Source organism: Chionomys nivalis, chromosome 21, assembly GCF_950005125.1.
Source record: "Chionomys nivalis chromosome 21, mChiNiv1.1, whole genome shotgun sequence".
In the NCBI taxonomy this organism is placed as follows: Eukaryota; Metazoa; Chordata; class Mammalia; order Rodentia; family Cricetidae; genus Chionomys; species Chionomys nivalis.
In genome coordinates this window covers 25,513,500-25,535,385 of record NC_080106.1, presented here as the reverse complement: position 1 = coordinate 25,535,385, position 21,886 = coordinate 25,513,500, and the positions used below count along the sequence as shown (strand labels likewise).

Genomic DNA, 21,886 nt, shown 5'->3' with positions numbered 1-21,886 from the left:
GTTCTAGTCAGTTCAAGAAATATTAAAATATGTCAAATCCCATCCCCTCCAGATCCAATAACATAAAGAATATTGCTCCACTTTATTATCAGCCCACGAAGTTAAAACAGTAATATCAGGCTTGACCACTTGGTTTAAACTCAACTCTACTTTCTATTTGCATGGTTGATAATAATTTGCAAATTATTTAATGGTTTTGTGCTTCACTTTCCTACTTGTCAAATGGAAATGGTAAGAATGACGACTGCTTGTGATATAATGAAAAGTAAAAGAACAGAGTAGAAGAGGAATCTCAACATGATGCTCAGATCATAACTGCTGGCATGAGGGTATTGATGGCAATCATAAGAGTGATGGGGAGTAACAGTGATCTTGCATTAATTTGAGACCTCTGTCCCTAGGCTTTTTTTCAGTCTTGAAGAAGGAAACAGACTTACATAACAGGGGGCTATTAAAACATCCATGTATTGAAGGCCTACCTCTGTCTCCCGTTCTGGATGGTTCATTGGTCTCCGCATTTCATAGGCTGACATTGTTACAGATTTACATACAGAATTTCCACTGAGAAGAAATGCTCAGACATAGTACTATGGTCTGTTAACCAAAACGATCACTTACTCTCAACTTCTTACTCTGCCACTAACTTTTTCTAGGTAGTGTGCCACATCAGGTTTCCTCAATCAAAGCATCTCGTGACAACCGGCAAGTCTGTAACCTCTCTGACTGACAGAATGAGAATCAAGAATTACATTGAATACTGTCATATTTTCTTTTGCAATGAACAAACATTGCTTCATTTTAACCCCTTCTGGCAATACCACTGTCAGCACTTTTAGATATGGAGTGTTGCTCCCAGTCACATTACATTGCAACTATGTTTGGAGGGAAAGCCTGTGTGTGAAAGATTATGCTGCCTTACATAGTTGAACTAAGCTCTTTTAATGCTTTACTTGATATCAATATTCATAAAGCCATGCTTCCCCGAAGGGTTTATCAATCTTTTTTAAAAATTAGATAAATGGAGTTGTTTGCATATTGACCCTGTAAGCATTCCCACTTGGTTTTCATGCTGCTTCATGAATATCAAAGCCAACACATACACACACACACACACACACAGAGGAAAATAAAATTAGCCTCACTTATTCATATGTATCAAATGAATCCGTGTGTCAAAACAGAAGTGGCATTATTATTCCTTGTTTATTCTTCAACAGGAAGGCATTATTAGATTAGTGAAAATATTTGTGTTGTGTGTTATGAAAAGCCTTTGTTTTCCATTTCTACTTCTCTGAATGCATAGAAATCTTAGTACAAACCTCTGTTGTCTCTGACTGTGAAATTTGGGTTGTGAATGATTTCAGGGGGTAGGCTGAAGATGAATCTTGGTCCATTGGCTGTGTCGTCCTGGTCATCCGCACTAACTGTGACTATTGGCTGAAAGAGAAAGGTGGCTCATAAATAAATCATGATGACATTGGCATAGCACTTATGCAAAAATTTCTAACAGGCTAAAACCTCTGATTTTAACATCGCGTCAAAGCAGGATTAATGCACCAAAAAATTTTGGATGAGTACAAATTTTGGACGATCACAAAAACAAACTCTCAAATACATTGCTTCTGGCCAGGAGACAGGGAGCCAGCCTTACTTGGTTGGAGAGTGGCTTGGTTTGATCACTCTCACAGATAAAGCCTTCATAATGGTCAGCAAATTTAGGAGCATTGTCATTGACATCTAGGATCCGGATGGCCACTGGTACTTTGGCTTCCTGATGTCTGTTGTCTGGAAAAAGAGAATTCAGACAGTAAAAAAATTAACAAGTAAGAATATATAATGGCCCATGTTAATTCTCAGAGTGAGCAAAAGCTTCTTCTACCTATATATGAATGAAATTCTAAGAAACATATATCTATGATTTATCTAGGAAATGCTTAGACACATTCATATCTTTAGGAGTTAGTTCACAATTCATGTGTTTTGGAGAGTGATTCAATTCAGAAAATTGTGATGTAATTAAGTATTTATTGATGATTTTGTAATATTGTGGTAATTTGGAGAAAATTATGAAAAGTAATGAGTATGGCCAAGCTAGAGACATGAAGCCCTTGGGGCATGTTTCATGTCTACCAAGACATGAGCATCTTTGCTCTGTAGCATATTGCTCACCACAGTGCTCTGTTTTTAGGTCCTTAGGGATGCAGCAAGGGAACCCTGTGATAAAACTCTGAATCTTTGGGCACAACTAAATTGCTCTTCCCTTTAAATTATTCTCCTGAGTACTTCTTACAGAGCTGGGAGGGAAAAAAAAAAAAACCAACACATACATTTTTGGCACAAAAGTTATCTCAGATCAGAAGTGTGTGAAATTCTATGGAAGGATTCCTAGAATAAATGTCATGCCTAAACCAGGAAATACTAAACCATTTTCTTACTTTAGCTGAGAATAATTCTAAAGGTTGCTAATAGAACCTGGGACTGCTGGAAAGTAGTTGATTATCATGATTCCCAAAGTGGGATCCCAGGTATTGCTTCAGACTCACCTGGTCGTTTGCTGCTCATAGAAATGATTGGACTCTAGTGCAGATGTACTGAATCAGAGGCTCCCAAGATGGGACCAAGAATCATTGTTATAAAATACCAGCTATAAGATGTGTCGAGAGAGCCTGATAAATGGTCATATTCAAGAATTACTGGTTAATACCTACGCAAAGTACCTCAAGTTTTGACTGGCTATTGTTTGAGGTTTAACATGATGATCATAAGTCTTAAGCTGATAGAAGATATAAGGCATCTGCGATGGCAATTCTTAGTTGTCAAATTGGCTACGACTGGAGTTAACTAAAACCCAAATGATTGGCCACACTTGTGTGGATTTTTTTTCTTAATTAAATCTTTTGAAGTGGGAAGGCACTTAAGGTGAAATAAAAATTTTTAATCCAGATCTTCTGAGTGGAAAGATGCATCTTTAATCTAGACACAGATTGCTGGTGACCTAAATAAAGGGCATAAAAGAAGAAAGTGCTCTTTCTCATTGCCTGCCTGCTACAACCTTCACTAGTAAATTCAATCCTTCACCGGCATTAGAGTCTACAGCTTCAGAATTTCAGCGTACACTGTACACCAAATGAGACATCCAGCTTTGTGGACCTCACAACTACCGGATTCTTGAGCCTTCCACTCATAGGCAGCTATTGCTGTAGTAGTGGGATCACAGCCTATAAGTCATCCTAATGAATTCCTTTCCTATATGTATAGAGAGATTAATTCTGTACATTCTGTTACTCTAGAGAACCCTGACTAATAAACCATCTTAATGAGTGTGCCCACAAATCTTCCAAAGAAATGAAAACATTTCTACTTGGCTATAACTGTTCTACATGGAGAACTAAAAGTAAAATTTAAAAGAATAAACCATAGTAGTAGTAATAATAATAAGATGAACAACAACAACAACCCCAGTGAGCTAGGATAAAACCAAATACTACGGTTATAAAAAGAAAGGAAGGAAGGAAGGAAGGAAGGAAGGAAGGAAGGAAGGAAGGAAGGAAGAAAGAAAGAAAGAAAGAAAGAAAGAAAGAAAGAAAGAAAGAAAGAAAATGTAACAGCAAAATGACTCCTAATGACATTCTGCCATGTCCTAGATTAGTGCCTTGCTCAACCGTCATGAGAGAAATTTCGTCCTGCAGGAGATGGGACAGAGACCCACAGTCAGGCATTGTGCAGAGAGTGAGAGACCTTGGGATATTGATCGCTAAAAGGTATGTCTGCATCAAATCCATCCCTTCAAGGCTCAGGGACCCCTGCAGAAGAAGAGGCAGAAGCGAGTGTAAGAAGCAGAGGGGTTTGGAAGGCACCAAGACAATGAGGCCCTCTAAATCAACCTGAAAGTTCACATGAACTCAAAGAGACTGACACAGCATCCACAAGACCGCTGAGGTCTGCATTAGGCCTGCACTACAGGGGTCTGAATTTATTATGACTTCCAGTTTGGTGATTTTATGGGATTCCTGAGTGTGTGAATTAGTAGATACCTGTTGCCTTCTCTGGGACTCTTTCTCTTCTGTTGATTTGTTTGGTTCAATTCAGGTGACCTAGTATTTGTCTTATCTTACTATATTTTATTTTAATATTATCCCTTAGAAGCCCATTTGTTTTCTAATGAGTGGGGGTAGATCCCAGTGGGAGGGGAGGTGAAGGACCGAGAGTAGTAAAAGAAGGGGAAAGGTACTCAAGATATATTTTGTGAGATAAAATATATTTTCAATAAACAGAGTAAGCAGTCTGAAACAAACGAACAAACAAAACAATCTCAGCAATTTTGTTTTATAGACTAGAGTCAGAAGAATTAATATTTAGTAATGACAAATCAAAGTCCTCAGGAAAATACTTACGAATTTCTGCTGCAAAGACAGAGATGTTGAGCCAGGCAGTTTCCTCTCTATCTAGAGGTTTTGTGGTTTTAATAAAACCATCCTCTGGATTAATCGTGAAAAACCTGTCGAGGTCAGTATGACGATCAATTGAATACCTAAGCAGAATGCAAATGAGGCAATTAGACCAAGACATTCAGAGCAGTTCAATATTCGCATATTTTCTCCATTTTATATTTAAAGCAACTTTTTTTTCAACTGATTTCATGACTTATGTTTTCTTTTTAATCAAATTTATTTTTCAAACTTTACACATGAATATTTTATAGAAATCATTTTGGTACATTGGACTTCTTTATTAGGTACAATGAATGAAAATGCTGTTTAGCATATTTGATTGAGAAGTATAATAATGTGTTGCATATTTCTCCATATTTACTATGATCACCCACCGTCTGAATATTTATGAAATTGCATTTGGGGAGTGAGTTTGCATTACTCCCAAATACTCAGAAAGTCACAAATGTATCAAACCTTTGCCAAATTTTGGAATATGAAATATTAAATAGTTTCAAGGTTGTCTAAAGTCATCATTAAAGATAATTTATAGCTCTATACATCGCTATGTTCCACATTTAAAGAGTTTGTTATATCTTGCATGGTTTTTGTTTTGTTTTATGTAACTATAGAGACCAAGAGGTAATTTGGTTCTGAATTCCAAGGTGCAAACACAAACAAGGCTCAGCAGTTACCTATACATCATCCTCTTCATACCTTCCTGGTTGTGCTGAGCTTCACAGTAAAGTACAAAGGTTTTATCAAATCCTACTCACTCAGAATTTGTCTCTTTCAGACAAAGACAAAAGGAGTCTCAGAATGTTATAAAGAAGTCTTTATTCAGGTATGATCAGGTGTGAGATACACAGAATATGTGTGTTTTAAGTCATCAGTGGTGGTTAAAAATATAAGAATATCAGAGTTAGCAAGGATTCAGGATATCAAAGAGCCTACTATACTAAAATTCTACAGGAAGGGATTTGCAAATGGTATATGTCTCGTCTCTGAGGAACCAATGTTGCCGGTCAGATCTTCCTATCTCAGACAGTCACTCATGGAACAGCACTTTATAATATTCAATACATGAGGTGATGCCTGATGAACTTTGATTCTATGGCTCCTTATGAAAAATGAGTAGTTTCCCTTTTTTCCTGGAGGTGGACTTCAACTTGGTCTTGCATTTCATCAAAGCCAGTTAAAGCTCTACAACTGAGCCCTCAGCAGATAATTTTATGTACAATAACAAAAGACTTGTTTCCTGGCATAAGGCAGTTTCCTATTTAAGTAACCTGATGGCACATATACAATAAGGCAGAAGACCAGGCAAGACATAATTTTAAAGACATAAAAATGGTCCACAAATCTGGATTTTGTAAAATCTTAGATCCAGTCATGCCCCATTGCACATAATCTAAATGAAAATATTTTTTAAAAGCCACTTAAAATTACGATATGGGAAGTCCTTATGTGTATGTGTTGCTTTTATTGGCTTATGAATAAAGCTGTTTCAGGCCAATGGCTTAGCAGAGCAAAGCCAAGTGGGAAATCCAAACAGAGACATAGAGAGAAAGTAGGCAGAGTCAGTAAGAGGCCATGTAACTGCCTAAGGAGACAGACACTGGATCCTTACCAGTAGCCACAGCCTTGGGCCATTACATAGATTAATAGAAATGTGTTAATTCAAGATTTAAGAGCTAGCTAGGAATATGTCTGAATTTTTGGCTGAACAGTGTTGCAGTTAATATAGTTTTTATGTGATTATATGGGTCTGAGCAGTCAGGAAACGAATGAGCAGTCACCGTTTACAAAATTACTTAACTTCAGCATATTTATCTTTACACTAGAATAGCAATTGTCCCTAACTTGATATTATATGTGAGAATTAAATGAAGCATCCTCATACCTCACCCACATGAAGCAATGCAACCCAGAGGAGCTGCTATTTTATGTTTTTGCTCCTGCTGCTGTTGTATTGAGGAGAAAATATGAAAGTTTTTGAATGTCAGAGGGTAACCTTCATCATGAAGCCAATGAGAAACCATAGAAGACCTTTAAGCAAAGAAGCAAACAAGTGAAATCAGAACAACTGAGTGATCATTCAGGTAGTATAGAAAAAGAAAGATCCAAAATAAAAGAGCGAGAGCACAGAAAATTTCAGAATTTGATATTTGATGTAGTTTTCAAAATAGCAGAAATAGCTACTGAAATGCTAGAGGATTTGAACACTATGTGATGAGAGGAATAGCAGTAGGAGTCAGTCAAGATATAAATATCTGGGATGGCTAGGAGAGTTTTCAAAGTTTCTGACCTAACTCTCTGAGAGGGGCCTGTTGGAAACACAAAATTAAGTTAATTTAGCAGGTAATAGAGGTTGAAGTTCAACTAGGAATAGGTTGCAATGTTAAGAGAGTAAAGGTTTAATTCTCTGAAAGGAAGAGATAATTAGCTGTTTGAGTGAGATGAGGGAGCTGGTGCTAGTGCTGGTACTGGTGTTGCATTTGTGTATATAGAGATACCAGTGCCTACAGGAAGATACTTACATGTACATGTGCATTTAGAGTCTGCAGGAAAACTTTAGCTCTTGGTATTCAAGAACTACATGCCACACTTTAGGGGACAAGAGTTTGTCACCAGACTTGAGCTCTCCAAGTAAGCTAGGCTCGTGACCAGAAATCTCCCAGGATCCACTTGTCTCTTCTTCAGGCGTGATCCACCATAACCAGCATTCTCATGTGGATTCTTGGGATCAGACTCAGATCACCATGCTTCCCAAGTAACTACTTTACTAAGATGCACCTGTGCCCCACTTTCTGATTTTAAATAAGGCACAGCAAACACAGTGTTGCGTTTTTACAGCACTGAAACCAGAAGTCAAGACATTGTTGATGCTTGTCAAGCTCTCTATCACTGATCTATATATGCCTATCTCTGCCCGCAAATATCTGAAGGAAGAATAAATAAGCCAGTGAAGAAAAACCAATAAAGTATAAAAATTAACAACATTTACTCTCATAAATTCAGAGTTAGAATCAAAAGAAAAATCAGACTATACACAAAGAATGTGAGAGATCAACACAATTCAATCATAGCATGAGTGAAAATCCTACAGGGGAGTGGATACAGAGAGAATCCAAAGTCAAACACTGAACCCTAGGGAACCTCCAGTGCTTGAAAGGTGATCGAATACTTAAATAAGACACCAATTAGCAGGCAGGAAGGAGTGAATGTGAAAGAAAGCAAGGAGGGAGAGAGAAGGTTTCAGTTAAAAAAGAAAAGACAAGCAAACAAAAAATAAAATCCTAACCAAAAATGTCTTAAATGCTATATAGAATCTGAGAAGAGAGATCTAAATATGAAAGAGGCTCAGAGTTTTGGTGATTTCTGTGAGATGGTTCAGTCAATAAAGTGTGTTGTATATGCACATGGTTAGGGTAGGATCTTGGCTCTACTTGGTTATTGGGAATCTGTGGATAATTAATAGACTTGCAAATTGCCTGCATGCATGGAACAGCTACCACTGAATATGACCCAAATAAATGGATTGCAGATTTGGATCCCTGGAAGCAATAAAGTGCAGGGGAAATAGGTAATTGCTCTATGTGTCTTTATACTGTTGTTCTAAAAAGTCCCCAACATGCCTTGGTATTCTAGGTCAAAAGTAACTTGTATAGAGTCATAACTATTGACATCTTAAAGCAGTTAGAGGCAAAGGAAAGGTCTCCTGTCATTACAAAAGAAGATTCTTTTACCAAAAGAACAGAATAGTCAGATGTTTCTTAAGAAACACTTTTGTTACCAATTGCCTATATCTGAAAGAGTAGATGGAAGTTAAAATAGATCCGGGTTAAAATCCAGTATCCAAAGGTGTCGCGTGAGCTGTTAAGCAAGTCATATTATCACCATGAGCACAGTATTTCCATCAACATATTCCTGAAGCAGTCATACTCTCAATGTGATATATGAAGATTCAGAAAAGCTGCCTTAAACATATTGTTTTGATTCTAAGAAAGCATTCAAAAATGGTATCTCTCATCAGTAATAATATTGTAAAATGCAATACATAATCTTCTCTCCTGTTGTGATTTTCTTTTTCCTTTTTGAACATGGGGTAAAGGAATGTCATACATCCCAGAATGGGCTCAAACTTAATAGGTAACCAAGGGTGACCTTGGATATCTAATGCTTTAGCTGCCATCCCCACCTTTGGAGCACTGGGATTACAGGTCCCCACCTCTTTGTCCACACCTTTACGCTCTTCTGCAGATCAAACCCAGGGCCTTGTGTACGCTAGGCATAAATTGTACCAAGTGAGCTACACCCTGAGTTCCTATTTTCTTTTGTGAATTGTACATATTCCATGACCTATTGTAAATTTCTTCGTATTTATATCCTCATGGTTTCAGATTTTTTCTGTTGCTGCAGCTTTGCAGAGACTTGATCTGACTTTTTATGTAAGAATTGTAGGTATGTATGGTTTTGATGGTGCCTCAGTAAATGTTGACATTGTGTAATTTTCAAATGAAATTCATCAGCATTTCATCATCTTAACCTTTTCATTTTTTTACGTTACAAATGTTCAATCTCTTTTCAAGATATATAGCAAAGTGCTCAGATTAATGTTAGTCACAGTCATATTCCTGTGCACCAACACAGTAGAGTTTACTCTACCTCACTGCAATGCTTAATCCCTTTAGCAAACTCTCTTCATGTTCCCACACCTTCTAGTCTACTCGGTGTCTGCAATCACCACTTTACACAAAATTTGTTTGAGATTGCAGGTTCTTCACATGAGTGAGATCAATCAAGTATTATTTGCTATCCTTTGCTTTGGTTGGTTAGTTGGTTGTTCCACTGGCTTATTTCACTATAGTAGTTCTCTTGATTTTTGAATCCTGAATACTATATTATAGAATGAATATACGAATCTACATTCTTATCGACAGTGAATGATTCTTTCCCTTTATTTCTGTGCTAGCATTTTCCTTTTTTGCTTTTGTTGACTGGAAGACAATGGTCATTCTAACTGTGGCAAGGGGAAATTTAACTTGCAATTTTCATTTTCTAAGCTATTTTCAATACTGACCATCTTAAGAATATACATACACATGTGCATGAGCTCACATATGTGGATGTCCTCATGTGTACACCTGAATGCAGGGGCCAGAGGACAATGTTGGGTGTCATTTCTCAATAGCTGTCCATCTTGTTTTTAGAGACAAGATTTCTCCCTTGCTTTAAGTTCACTAAGTAGGCTAGGTGGGATGCTAGGATTATAAACACACTCTACCACATCCGTCACTGTGAGTGTGTGTGAGGTTTTGCTTGGTTTTTGTTTGTTTTGTTTTGTTTTCAATTTAGTATGTTTCGTGTGTTTTTAAGTGTGTGTGGTGTATATGAATGGATACTATGTGGAGTGTAGAGGTCAGAGAAGAACATTAGATGTCCCATTTTATCACTCTAGATCTTAGTCCCTAGCAATTTTTGCATAGTTGTTGTTTGTTTGCATTTTTTTAAACTATAGAAATCTCTCATCATGTTTTTCTGTAGGTTATTTAGATATATTGGGGATTCCCAGTGAGTACTCAATGCAGGTTTGTTGGATAAGTGCTGGAGGGAATTGTCATTTCTTCCAGACATAAGAATCTGAGTTTCTAAAGGCAAACCAAGCATATTAATTTATATAGTCAGAAAGCAGTTGTCCACTATGGCCATGCATGACATTTAGTGGGAGAATTCAGTGGTTACCCAGAACATGGGTTAGCAAACAGCCAATGGCAAGAGGTAGCTACTCAATATTTTACACTATATATGATGCGGAGTCTCTTTCAAAACCAACTCTGCTTTTGAAGCATGGAAGCATTCATGAACAATCACAATTAAAGCTACTATGTCTATTTTATAAAAACAATTTATAAACATAGTGAAAGAACCAAAGTTGCTCATTTCAAAACTTCTTCTAAAGTTACATTCATCAAAACTGTGTGACACTGGCATAAAAATAGGCACACATATAAATTATCTCAAATTGTTAATCCTGAATGTGGATGTCCACAAGCAAGGTAATGTGATGAGCTTCTCCCCGATAACACACAGAGCCATCAATTTGAAACTAATTAAAAATTTAAGTACAAATCTAAAACCATAAAATTACTTCAAAAGAAATACAGGTGGAATATTTTTGAGTTTGTTTAAAATACGCCACAATTAGCCGGGCGGCACACGCCTTTAATCCCAGCACTCGGGAGGCAGAGGCAGGTGGATCTCTGTGAGTTCTAGGCCAGCCTAGTCTACAAGAGCTAGTTCCAGGACAGGAACTAAAAGCTACGGAGAAACCCTGTCTTAAAAAATCAAAAAAAAAAAAAAAAGCCACAATTTCTTATATCTAACAATTAAAGTGAAAGCCACCAAGGAGGAAAATAGTGTGATTAGTCATAACTGAAAGCAGGTTCATCTCGAAAGACAAAGTCAAGAAAATTTAGAGGAGAGAAAATGTTTGTAAGTCGAAGGCAGTCAGAATATTTAATGGACTCTTACTATTCAACAACAAAATAATGGTTAATGCAATTGTATAATGGAAAAGGATTTAAACAGGTGTTCCTATTTCCTCTAGAAGATGCAGACTGCTTGAGTGGATGTCTTTATGAGTACTTCCTACTACTACCTATCAGTGAAACAAACATGACATGTGATTTGCACTTTATTAAGATGTCTAGAATCAAAACATTTAAGCCACATTGCTGACACTATTGAAAAATGTTGCAGATATTGTGTGGAAAAAAAATACTTGGCAGCTGCTCAGAAATTTAAACTCAGAGTTGCTATGTGATTAAGCAATTCTAATTCTAGTTATATAGCCAAAAGAAAGGCCATACATGTATGCAAAGAATTGTGGACCAGTGTAATCAGAAGCTGTATCTGTAAAATCCAACACTTTAAATGACATGAATGTCCATACAAGTGACATGTAGATAAAGAAGATTCTGTGTATTCATACAGTAAAATATTATTTGGCAATAAAAATAATTTTAAGTATAATCTACAATGGTATTGATTATCGAAAAGGTACCAATTGGAAAAATTCAGTTCTCAACTATCCCCATGTTGCATTTAGATTACTTGACTGAAACTCAATACTAGTATGCTTTGAAAGGATGTATACTATACTTTACAAAATGGAAATTTTTCATAGGGAAATAAACAATAAAGGATAGGAGGAAAGGATGGATTTGAGTAAAGAGAGAAAAAGGGAAGGATAAGAGAACAAGGAGTCTGGATTTGAAGCTCAGATGATGAGACTAACCCAGCCAGCCCCATTTGAGATAGACATAATCACAACACTGCAACTCGGAAAGCTGAGACTTCAGTTTGAAGACAGACCATGTGAGGGTGAGAAGAAAGAGTTTGGCTGTTTTTCAATCATATGATATTTGGATGTGCATTTTATAGCAGTCATTTTGGCTACAGGATTAATAACACTATGATGTCTGGGAGCCTGGAGGCAGAGAGATCCTGAGGAGGTAGATGGAAGAAATAAAATAGAGGGGCAGCTATGGAAAGGACAATTCTGTGGAACTGGAATTCACACAACTTCACATCCGCACTCTATGAATGTCTTTCATCTATGGTTCCAATCCCCCCTCAGTCTCTAGATTACAATGCCCTCTTGGCAATCAGGCTCATGACTCAATAAGGCCTGTTAATGGTGGGAAGGAGATGTAGATGCAGCATATTTTTGTTGAGTGTCAGAAATACAGTCATGTGATGGTCATTCTGTTACCTTTGAAGGGTGTCCAGCAGGGAGTAGAACCTCCCTGTGACTCGTTACAGCCCACAAATTATTCCATTCTTTTCATTTCATCTTGCAGAACCCCATTTTTTTGATCATTTAAGAGACTATAGTTTATATAACAATGGTGAGAAAATAAATTGGATCATGGATTTACCACACCCACGAAAGCCAGTGATGCTTAAGGAGATACTAAATAAAGATAATGACTATAATTATTTCATAGTAGTTATTGATACTGTATCCCAGTTTCAGAAGGCATGTAGACCTGGCTAATGTTTAAATCAGCTAGTATACATTAGGAATGTATTTCAGAAAGAACTAACTAATGTAGCTTGAAGCCTAGTCAAAAAGATAGTAGCAGAAATGAAATGGACTCATATTTGGTAAATCATAACTTAATTTGAAATTGATTGAACCTTGATACAGCTTTGAGATGGAATGTTATGGTGCCTGTAAGACTCTCCCCAAACTTTCTGACCCTAAAGTTTCCTGTATATGTTCTAAAGATAAATCTATGTGTACCTTATCGGACTGTTGGCAGCATCCGGGTCTTTGGCATGTACTCTCCCAACCACAGTGCCAGCAGCTGCATTTTCTTGGACTTCATGGATATAACTTGGGGCCAAGAACATGGGAGGCTCATCAGCATCTTCTACTGCAATCTTGACCGTCACAGTGTCCTTGAAAGGTCCATTGCTGATGAACTTCGGATCAATATGTACATTGGCAGCCTCTACCTTCAAGCTATATGCTCTTTTGGTTTCAAAATCTACAGGCTGGTAAGAATGAAGAGAAGATTGAGAACCAGTTCTTTGACAGATAAAGACCTAATTGGTTCACTGAGTGAAGCAAACAGCTTCTCAAAGAGAGGGAAAATCTACGCTGATTAAATATCCATATGGTCAGAAATTCAGAACAATCATTTGCTGAAACATGATGCACGGTTGTTCATGATACAAAGAACACGGCAAATACAAAGGTGCAACCATACATAACGTCAACCTCATTCTCTACAGCCACCAAGAAGGCATTTGGTGACCATTCTGTAAAGTGCTACAAGTCTGGTAATAAAAGGACATATTATTTCCTAGCCCAAAGGCAAAGGTACATCTTGTTTAACAACTGCCTCATACTGTCTGCTACATAAACACACACAATATCCTAGCTTCTTCATACTGATAGCCTCATTTCATTGGTTAAGTTTTGACTAAGTCACATTTCCCAAAGGATGCGGTCTTACCAGCACATACATTCAATTATTTATCATAGTTTATAGACATATTTTGGTAGGTGGAACTGTTAATTAACACTGATTTACTTTTTCTCTCTTTTTTTTAATTTTTACTTGTGTGTTCATGGCTTTCAAGCTGACATGAAATCTTCCTCCATCTTCTTCCACTTTATACATGGACATGCACAAAAGATCGCTCAACTGAACTCAGAGCTCACTTACACTACACCACTAGTGTAGCTAGCTAGCCTGCTCCAAGATCCCCTGTCTCTTCTTTCATAGCAGTAGAATTGCAAGCAGACTATTCCACTAACCCATTTTCTTATTGGTTCAGAGCATCTGAATGCATATCTACATGGCTAGTCTTTGTGCAGCAAGTGCTCTAACCACTGAGAAAAGTCTCCAGTCCTACTTACATACTGACATAACTTTGTCTTCCTGAACATCTCAGAGCTATTTTTTAATGTGTCTGTTGTGCTCCCCAATCTTCCTTTGAAAAGATGTTTACTGCTTTCTACGTAAAATGTAATATCATAGCTTTGTTCTGAGTCCATTCAGTATTAGGTTACTTTTCTTAGGGAAAAATAATTGACACTGAAGACAGTCCTGCCTTTTGGTCAGAACACATAAGTGACAAATTGGTCCATTTATAGAACAACAAGTATAAGTAGTGCATATCACAAGTAAGCAAATGAACTTGAAGGCAGCATTTGAATAGACAGTCACAGGGAGATTGATGGCGAGTGCCCTTTACTTCTGAATAAGAAATACAAAAAGTGGGGAAGGTGAAAAGCAAAGTTATGGCACAAATATAAGCCGTAGACTCTGAGAAACATCTTTCTAAGCAGTATGCCAATGAGGCAGAGCTAACAAATATTTGTAATAAGCTTGATCTTTTAAGGCTGGCATCTGCCTTCTGTGCAGTTGTCATTTGTCTAGTAAATACTTATTCTGAATGGACATACAATCACAAAGCTTCGACTGACCTAGTTCTGCACTGCTCCAGACCCAAGACCATCATCATTTCAAAAAGCTTATGTATATTAAACATCCTTGATTCTGTTACCTCCCACCCCCATCTCCGTGCAATCAAGGACCACTCCTTTTTCCTACTGCCTAACATGTCCTCTAATTCTCCAACAGTCTGTCTTTCCAGATGGGACCCAATAGTTCCTAGATCCTTGTATGTGCATTGAGAAGCAGAAGTAAATTATGTTTACAGATTGTCGATATAAGGCTGCTGCAATTTCTCAGAAATCTCTGTAATGACTAGACTGAATCACACATTGGAATATGATTCATTCTGAGATCAGGTGATGTGTAATCAGAAAAGGTGAAATTTCTGTCTGCTAATATTCCTAGAGCAAAACCTTTTTTGAACTTGATGGAGGTATATGCCTAAAACCCAGAGACGGGTTACCACTAGAAAGCCCTGTTTATCTTGAGCAACATGTGGTCATGCTGCATTCTAACCAACTGGTTTCATCTAGATCATTCTATGCTTTGATCTCCAGGAATTTCAATGGTTTGTCTAGAACATCTTTTCCACTCTTGTGAGAACCTGCTAAGTACTCTGGAAGCAAGCCCAGCATCAATGCCTTGTGAAGTCCTGCTCAAGAGTCCCAAATAGTGGTGTGTCGTCTCATAGTTCCCCTTTCCTACTGAAAGGGAAGCAGCTTCAAGGAATCTATTGAACCTTGTTGATTTTTGTCTCTCTATAACTAGGAATGGATGCACCATATAGTCACATGTGTCAATCATTTTTCTGAATGGACAGCAGGGTTAATGACTGGATAACATTTAAGCATTTACTGACAATAATTTTCCTTTCTCCTTCCAAACAGGATTTGAGGTAGTTCCCCCATGTGGACATTTATACTCACGCTATGAATAGTTGAAATAAAACTAAATGAGGCAACACACTGCATAAGCCATAAAATCCTTAATGCCCACCCCAGCTTACTAATCCTTACCTCTGAAAATTCTCCCTGAGGGATTTATTCAACAAAAAATACAAATAAACAATATTGAAAATGCATAATATTTGTTAGCTACAATTGAAGGTTATATCTAATCTGGAGAAATGCACAGATAGCACAGAAAATCCAACTGTGAGATTTTATTAAGGAAATCACAGTCCATAGATAGAATGGGATGTACTGTTGTCATTAAAAATGATTATGTGTGCTATATAACAGCATGTAAAGTGTTTACGACGTGACATTAAGTTAACAAATCAGATCACCCTGTGACTGGAAGCAAGCAAATGTTATATATCCACAGTTATGTGTACAAATACACAGACCAAAGGAAAATTTAAAAACAGACATAACATTGATTAGAACAAGGAATGCTTCAAATATCATCTATTGTGGTTCGCACACTACCTCACAAGTTCATTTGGTTTTAAATAAAAACTTTAGATGCTGTGCAGGCGTTTGTTTCAAGTGGGTGAAATTTCTAACTGACCAAAGGTACTTGCAAATGAGTGGATTTTTCTTCCTAGCAGCACCAAGTCACTTAAAGGCTGATCTGTATTTTACATTGTTCTGCATACAACTGCACAAAGAGGGGTTAAATACTCAGAATAGTTTTTTTTCTTCTTTGCCATGGAACTCTGAACCTGGATCAGAGCTCTTCAAACATTATTTTGGAAAGAATTTTAAAAACAAATCTTTGAAGTCTGTCAGATACCTAAGAATGACTTTACAATGTATTCTTGATGGTATGAGCAGTAGTCCTAAAATACATTCCCTTCCTTCCAAACATGACTGGAGGTAGCTCCCCAAAACCTCAAGCATCTTCTCCTTCATTAGTTTTATGCTGCCTTCAGCTGTCTGAAATCTCTCCTTTTTATCACAACAACAGATTTTCAACTGGTCCTACAGTGTCATTCCATTCTAAAGACTAAATGACTTGCAGTTCCATTTTCTTTGAAACCAGTCTTTCCTGATCTCTGTTCCTGCCTTATTTCCTCCTTGTCAATCAGGGAAAGCAACATTCGACTGCCAGGAATCAGCTCACGATGCATTCATCTAGGAGCCATTCCTGACCCATAGAGATGGAAACACACACTTTTTTTTTTTTTTACCATAATTGAGTTTTCAGATAAGGACTGATTTTGCTCCCAGTCACTCCACAGGTATTTGGTAAGGACCAGAACAATATTTTCAACCATTATCCACACAGTGTGGTAATGGAAAGTATATGCCTATTAACCTATACAGGAAGAGGTCCATGTTCCGTAAAGTACCCTGAATTGTATAGAACATTCTTCTACAACCAAGATTCATCAAGTCTAAAATATCAATATTGTCAGGGCTGAGGAAACTCCTTTCATCATAACCAGATTTTTACTGAACTCTCCTGTTAATCTGTGATTCCCTGTGGCTAGCAGTCAATCTCCTAAATTTTAGATTCCCAGCTTTTACCAAAGCCTAACTGACAAATAATTAGAACTGATAAACTCAGTAGAAAATAAACAAGTGAATCAAGAAGTGAATGAAAATGTCATATCAATGAAAATCTCTAAAATGCAAAAATATTTCTTTGATCTTTCCACATGTCTTTATAATCTTATATGTCTTCCAAAAGGACCCATATTTTTAGTCTACTAATTTTACATTTGATTGCTTTTTCCTGGTGGGCATTTGGAATTTTGTGGTGCCAATTAAGGTAAATCTTCTCTTCCAAATTAAATAACAGCCTACATTGTTTTAAATTCAAATGTCAGTGTTTTGTAAGAGCTTATTCCGCTGCCTATAATAAACAGTGAATTGGGGGAAAGTGCACAGATTAATCATATGCAGAGATTTCATTTGCCATGGATGAGTTTCATGGGAGTGATTTAAATGTTTCAGGATTTTAGAGAACAGTATGTGTTTATGCCCTGAATACACTCAAAACAGGTGACAACCTTCGCATAACCAACCATCCAATTACTTGAACAGCAAAGGATGGGAGACAGGAATCGCTGATGTCAACGTTCGTGTGTCAGTTGCATGCAGGGGCGATAGTAATATTAATTAACGAAGAAATTTGACAGCTACACACAGTTCACAGAGCTACTTTTTTTTTTAAAGAGGCACCAGAAAGAACAGCTCTCCGTCCTCTCATGGCTGATAGACGTCTTTGGTCATGAAATTCATAGTCAGGAGTGGAAACTGTTGCAAATATCTGAGCTCTACCTTAGTTCCCACCTGAGAGTTTATTGCTGTCTCAGTACAGCCACCTTCTTTCCTTAGTTTTCTGTTCCCTGTGTATTTTCACCTACCCAATATGCATTGTGTCCCAGGGAAAGGTCAGTCACCCATGTTCTCCCTGCTGAAAATGTCTCCCAGGGTCCCCTTCTCCTCCTCTCCACCTACGTCTCTTTATTGACTCTTCAATTTAATTTTTTCTCAATGTTACCATCCAATCTTTTCTTTCACACCAAGAAACTTAACATTCATGCTATAAAACCCAGTAGCAAATGAATGCTTTATTAAAAACCAAGGTAATACCCTCTGCCAATTCACATTTAATGCTCCATGCACTGCGATGATGGAGAGGTGTTGATTTCTCAAGTGGTAAATCAGGAGGGAACTGCTTTAGAATGTACTGTAATTGTTTCTTCACTTTATAGTGAATCTTATCTGACTTTCTGGCTCAGTTACTTCCAAAATGTCTTAAGAGAGACATTGCTCCCGTGCTGTCTATATTTGAATTCTGCGTGTATTTACGGGACTGTCACTGAGTTTGTCTGAGTCTCAATTTCAAAATTAAGTTGAGGGATTATTGAACATTGGAACAATCTATTTCATATGACATGCTTGTGTTAAAAATGAATGAGAGGTGGGTTATATCTGCCCAATAATCAGTATTGAATAGATATGAGATTTATATAAAACCAAACCAAATGAAGCAGTAAGCTCTAGTGTTTAATCAATACAGAGAAGAGATATGTTTTGTTTCTGTTAGTGGTTTAAGTGCATAAGGAGGAAGAATCATTATTGTTACTTCAAGTTCAGGAAGGAAAAGAGGAAGGGAGATTGGTTAAAATTTAAAGGGACATCCCACGGTCCAGTGAACTAGGGGTGTTTAAAATAAGACCACTGTACAGTCTAAATTAGTTGACTTAGGCAGGCAGACCTCCAGGAAATTAGAATGGCTTTCCAAAAATCCAGGGTTATCAAGTCTTCTTTTCTCCTACCAAATAATTTTGCCAAAACACAGGAGAACAAGTCAGCCACTTCAGATGGGTATAATCTGCTATTTTGCCAGCACCTTCCACAGTATCTGTATGAAAAAGACTTCTCTTAGCTCCTTAGAGTTCAGTCCTCGACTGCAAATTGATGAGGTCATTCCTCAGTCTTTCATAGGTGCATTTCTTACCCATCAGTCCCCTGTCTTCTGCAGGTTGCCTGGGTAACACAGATCACCTGACTGGCATGTCTGACTCCTCTAACCTACCTTTTTCAGCTTCACCACACCTTCCTGTGTCTCATAGTCCGTTGTGATTTCAAACAGTTCTGCGCCGTCTCCATCAACGATATTGTACGTGACTAAGCCGTTTTCTCCAATGTCTGGATCCTTAGCCTTCACTCTTCCTACTTCCTCCCCCGGGACAGCTGCTTCTGAAATAGACATCTGGTACACGCCTGAAAGAAGAAGACATCTACTTTTATTTTCCTTTTTATTTGGCAGCTGTAAGACTTCAGATTTCATTGAATTCCAGTAAATTTCTCAAAGGGTTTAAAATTGAACTTTCTATTGGTAGAACACAGAAGAGAAGCGGATGGACGGGAAGAGGGTCCCAGATGACCTGCTTGCTAGAAGAATGTGTTTCTTTACAGGATGATAAAACAATATTGGGGTCCTGGGGGAGGTGATGGGGTCACCTGATCTGTGAAAGGAAGGAAAAGAGTGATGGAGAACTATGCAAGACTCCACATATGTGAGCAGCTGAGTCTTCCTTTTGCTTTTTCATGATATCCCACGGATTAATTCCAAGGTTTTCCACTACTAATTGTTCATGGAATCAGAAACAGAAAAAAAATGACCCCATCTTGAAAAGAATTCCAGCACTTCACATTTACTTTAGAGACAAATGCAAAACTTATCTTTCAAGAATATCCCTTTTCTTTTTACTGTTATATTTCTATTTCATCTTACTCCACATGCTTCCTACTAAGTCAAGCATGGAATTCTCTAGAAGCTTCTAGATAATCTACTCTCTCCATACTTACATCTATAGTAATCAGAAATGTAAATGATGCCACATTTCATATTTATATTTATCAAGAATGTAAAGGCTATCATGCACTCCTTTAGCTCTGAACCTCAGTAATAAAAAGAGCATCATGATTCTTCCCTTAATAGATGTACAAGATAAAGAAAATAAAATGTATGTATACATAGTGTGATGTTATAGGCTAAGAAATATTGTATAGTAAGTGATAAAGGGTAAAAAGTGTGAGGGGGTGCTTGTGTGTGTGTGTGAAGAAGGGTTTAAGTTACACGAGTGGACAGGAAATTAAGTGTATGACCATGCTGTATATGAGTGAGTGTGCATATGGAAGTGTGCTGCGCACTGCGGCCCTGGTCTGCGCTCTATGCGCTAGACCCCATTCGCGAGCTTCGGGCAAGGGGTTGGAGGTTGAGGAAACACACACAGAGACAGACCGACACACAGACCTTCAATCACTGGTACCAAAAGCCCTTCTTTAATAGCACCATGGAGGCTTAAATACCCTGCAGTCAATGGCCAACAGGTGAAAATCCTATCCTCTGATCCTCTAAGTTAGGCAAGCTTCTAGTAACTTCAATTAGAAGGCTCTAGACAGGGAAGAGCTGCTGAAAGCCAGGACTCAATTAGTCCCAACAGAAGTGTGAGATAATTTTTTTCTATGCAGATGTATATATCACTGAACACATATCACTGTTAAGTATGTATGCGTGAAAAGGAGACCTGGATTAACACGGGACAGGTAAGGATTGAAGACTTCCTTTAGAAAAAATATGCACTCGACTGAAGGAACTGAGCTAGACACGTGTATGAATATATGTGCAGAATAAATCACAGGGCCAGGAACAATCAATGTCAGAGAACCTCAGGTGAGAAGATTCTGAAAGTGGACAGAATAGTAAAGACAAAAGTGAGAGTTGGACCTCTGTTACAGGAGCAAAGTAGGTAGGTGATGTTTGAAAAGGCATTTCAGAAAATAGACAAGGTGTTGTTTCCCTTAAAGAAACCACCAGACAGTATTCAGTAGAGTAGTGAGATCTAGCACCTTTGTATGAGTGACACTTTGAAAAGCAGTCTGTTTCAGACACTGAAGAGTGGTGGAACCCTACCTTTCAGGGCTCAGCCCAGTGGTGTTGGCTACATCTATCCATTGCAGTGCTGTGGTTTTTTTTTTTTTGGTTTTTTTTTTTGTTTTTTTTTTTTTTGTTTTTTTTTTTGGTGTGTGTGTGCTTATATTGTACCGATTTTCAACTTAATCTTACATTTTTTTCACATTAAAGGAAAAAATCGAAGTATTTTGTAGTAATTACAAAAGTTTATAAATGTTTAGAAGAGCTGAAGAGCTGCTATCATGTGATTTCCTCGAAATGCCATTCAAGTCCATGGCTGTGGAAACACTTATACCGGAACCTACAGACATAATTATCTAATGACTTCTTATAAGAAGGGACATTAATGGCTACCCATGAATAATGTTGTTTAGCCCCTTTCATTTCCTTTTTACAGAATGAAACATGCAACTTTGACACTGTTGTATATGAGCCTCAGTCTTTTTACAGTTGTCTAAATTTCAGTCTGAACAGGGAGATCAAGGTTCCCCCATGTCGTTTGGGATCCTCTAAAGCTAATATGTGTCTCATAATCCACTCCTTTGATATCTCTATTTTATAGATTGTTATCTTTGGAATCCTTTGAATAACCAAGGGATCTATTTAATTGTCCTACTTGATTGCCTTCTTTTGGTTTATTTATATTCTTAAGATTGTTCATATGTATGTGCATGTGTCTCTCTTAGTGTACATCATGTGTGTAGGGATGTGCTTGCACAGGCCAGAGAGAGTGTCAGGTCCTCTGCATCTGGAGCAACAGGTGATTGTGGGCTACCTGATATGAGTGCTAGCAACTGACCTCAAATCCTCCGCAGAAAGAGACTCCAAAGGATTCTCATTGTGACTACTTTTTAATTACTAGAAATCACAGAGTGATTATGATTATGTTATAACTCTGTATTCACCTTTGCACACGCACAAATGTGTGTTAAAGTCTGGCTTTGGAAATTTCTTAGGCCACTCATTGTACTTACATAGAAGTCACTTTTTAACCTTTAAAACATAGGCTTTTGTTAGATATTTATAATATCAGTGACTAGTAATTAAATGATGGTGAAATTAGAGGCTATTATTTACTTCAATATTTCAACATAGTTTTAT

General features: G+C 37.5%; 1 protein-coding gene across 2 annotated transcripts in view; it reads right to left on the bottom strand.

The window, feature by feature from the left end:
• Cdh11 (cadherin 11) overlaps positions 1–21,886 on the bottom strand; it is a 157,179-nt gene that overhangs the window by 15,477 nt on the left and 119,816 nt on the right. For both annotated transcript variants that reach the window (XM_057753538.1, XM_057753539.1), the window contains exons 7-11: positions 18,902–19,089; positions 12,742–12,995; positions 4,395–4,531; positions 1,652–1,785; positions 1,320–1,437 (exon numbers count right to left, since the gene is read on the bottom strand). In XM_057753538.1, coding sequence (XP_057609521.1) covers positions 1,320–1,437; positions 1,652–1,785; positions 4,395–4,531; positions 12,742–12,995; positions 18,902–19,089 — 831 coding nt within the window. The remainder of the gene's footprint in view (positions 1–1,319; positions 1,438–1,651; positions 1,786–4,394; positions 4,532–12,741; positions 12,996–18,901; positions 19,090–21,886) is intronic.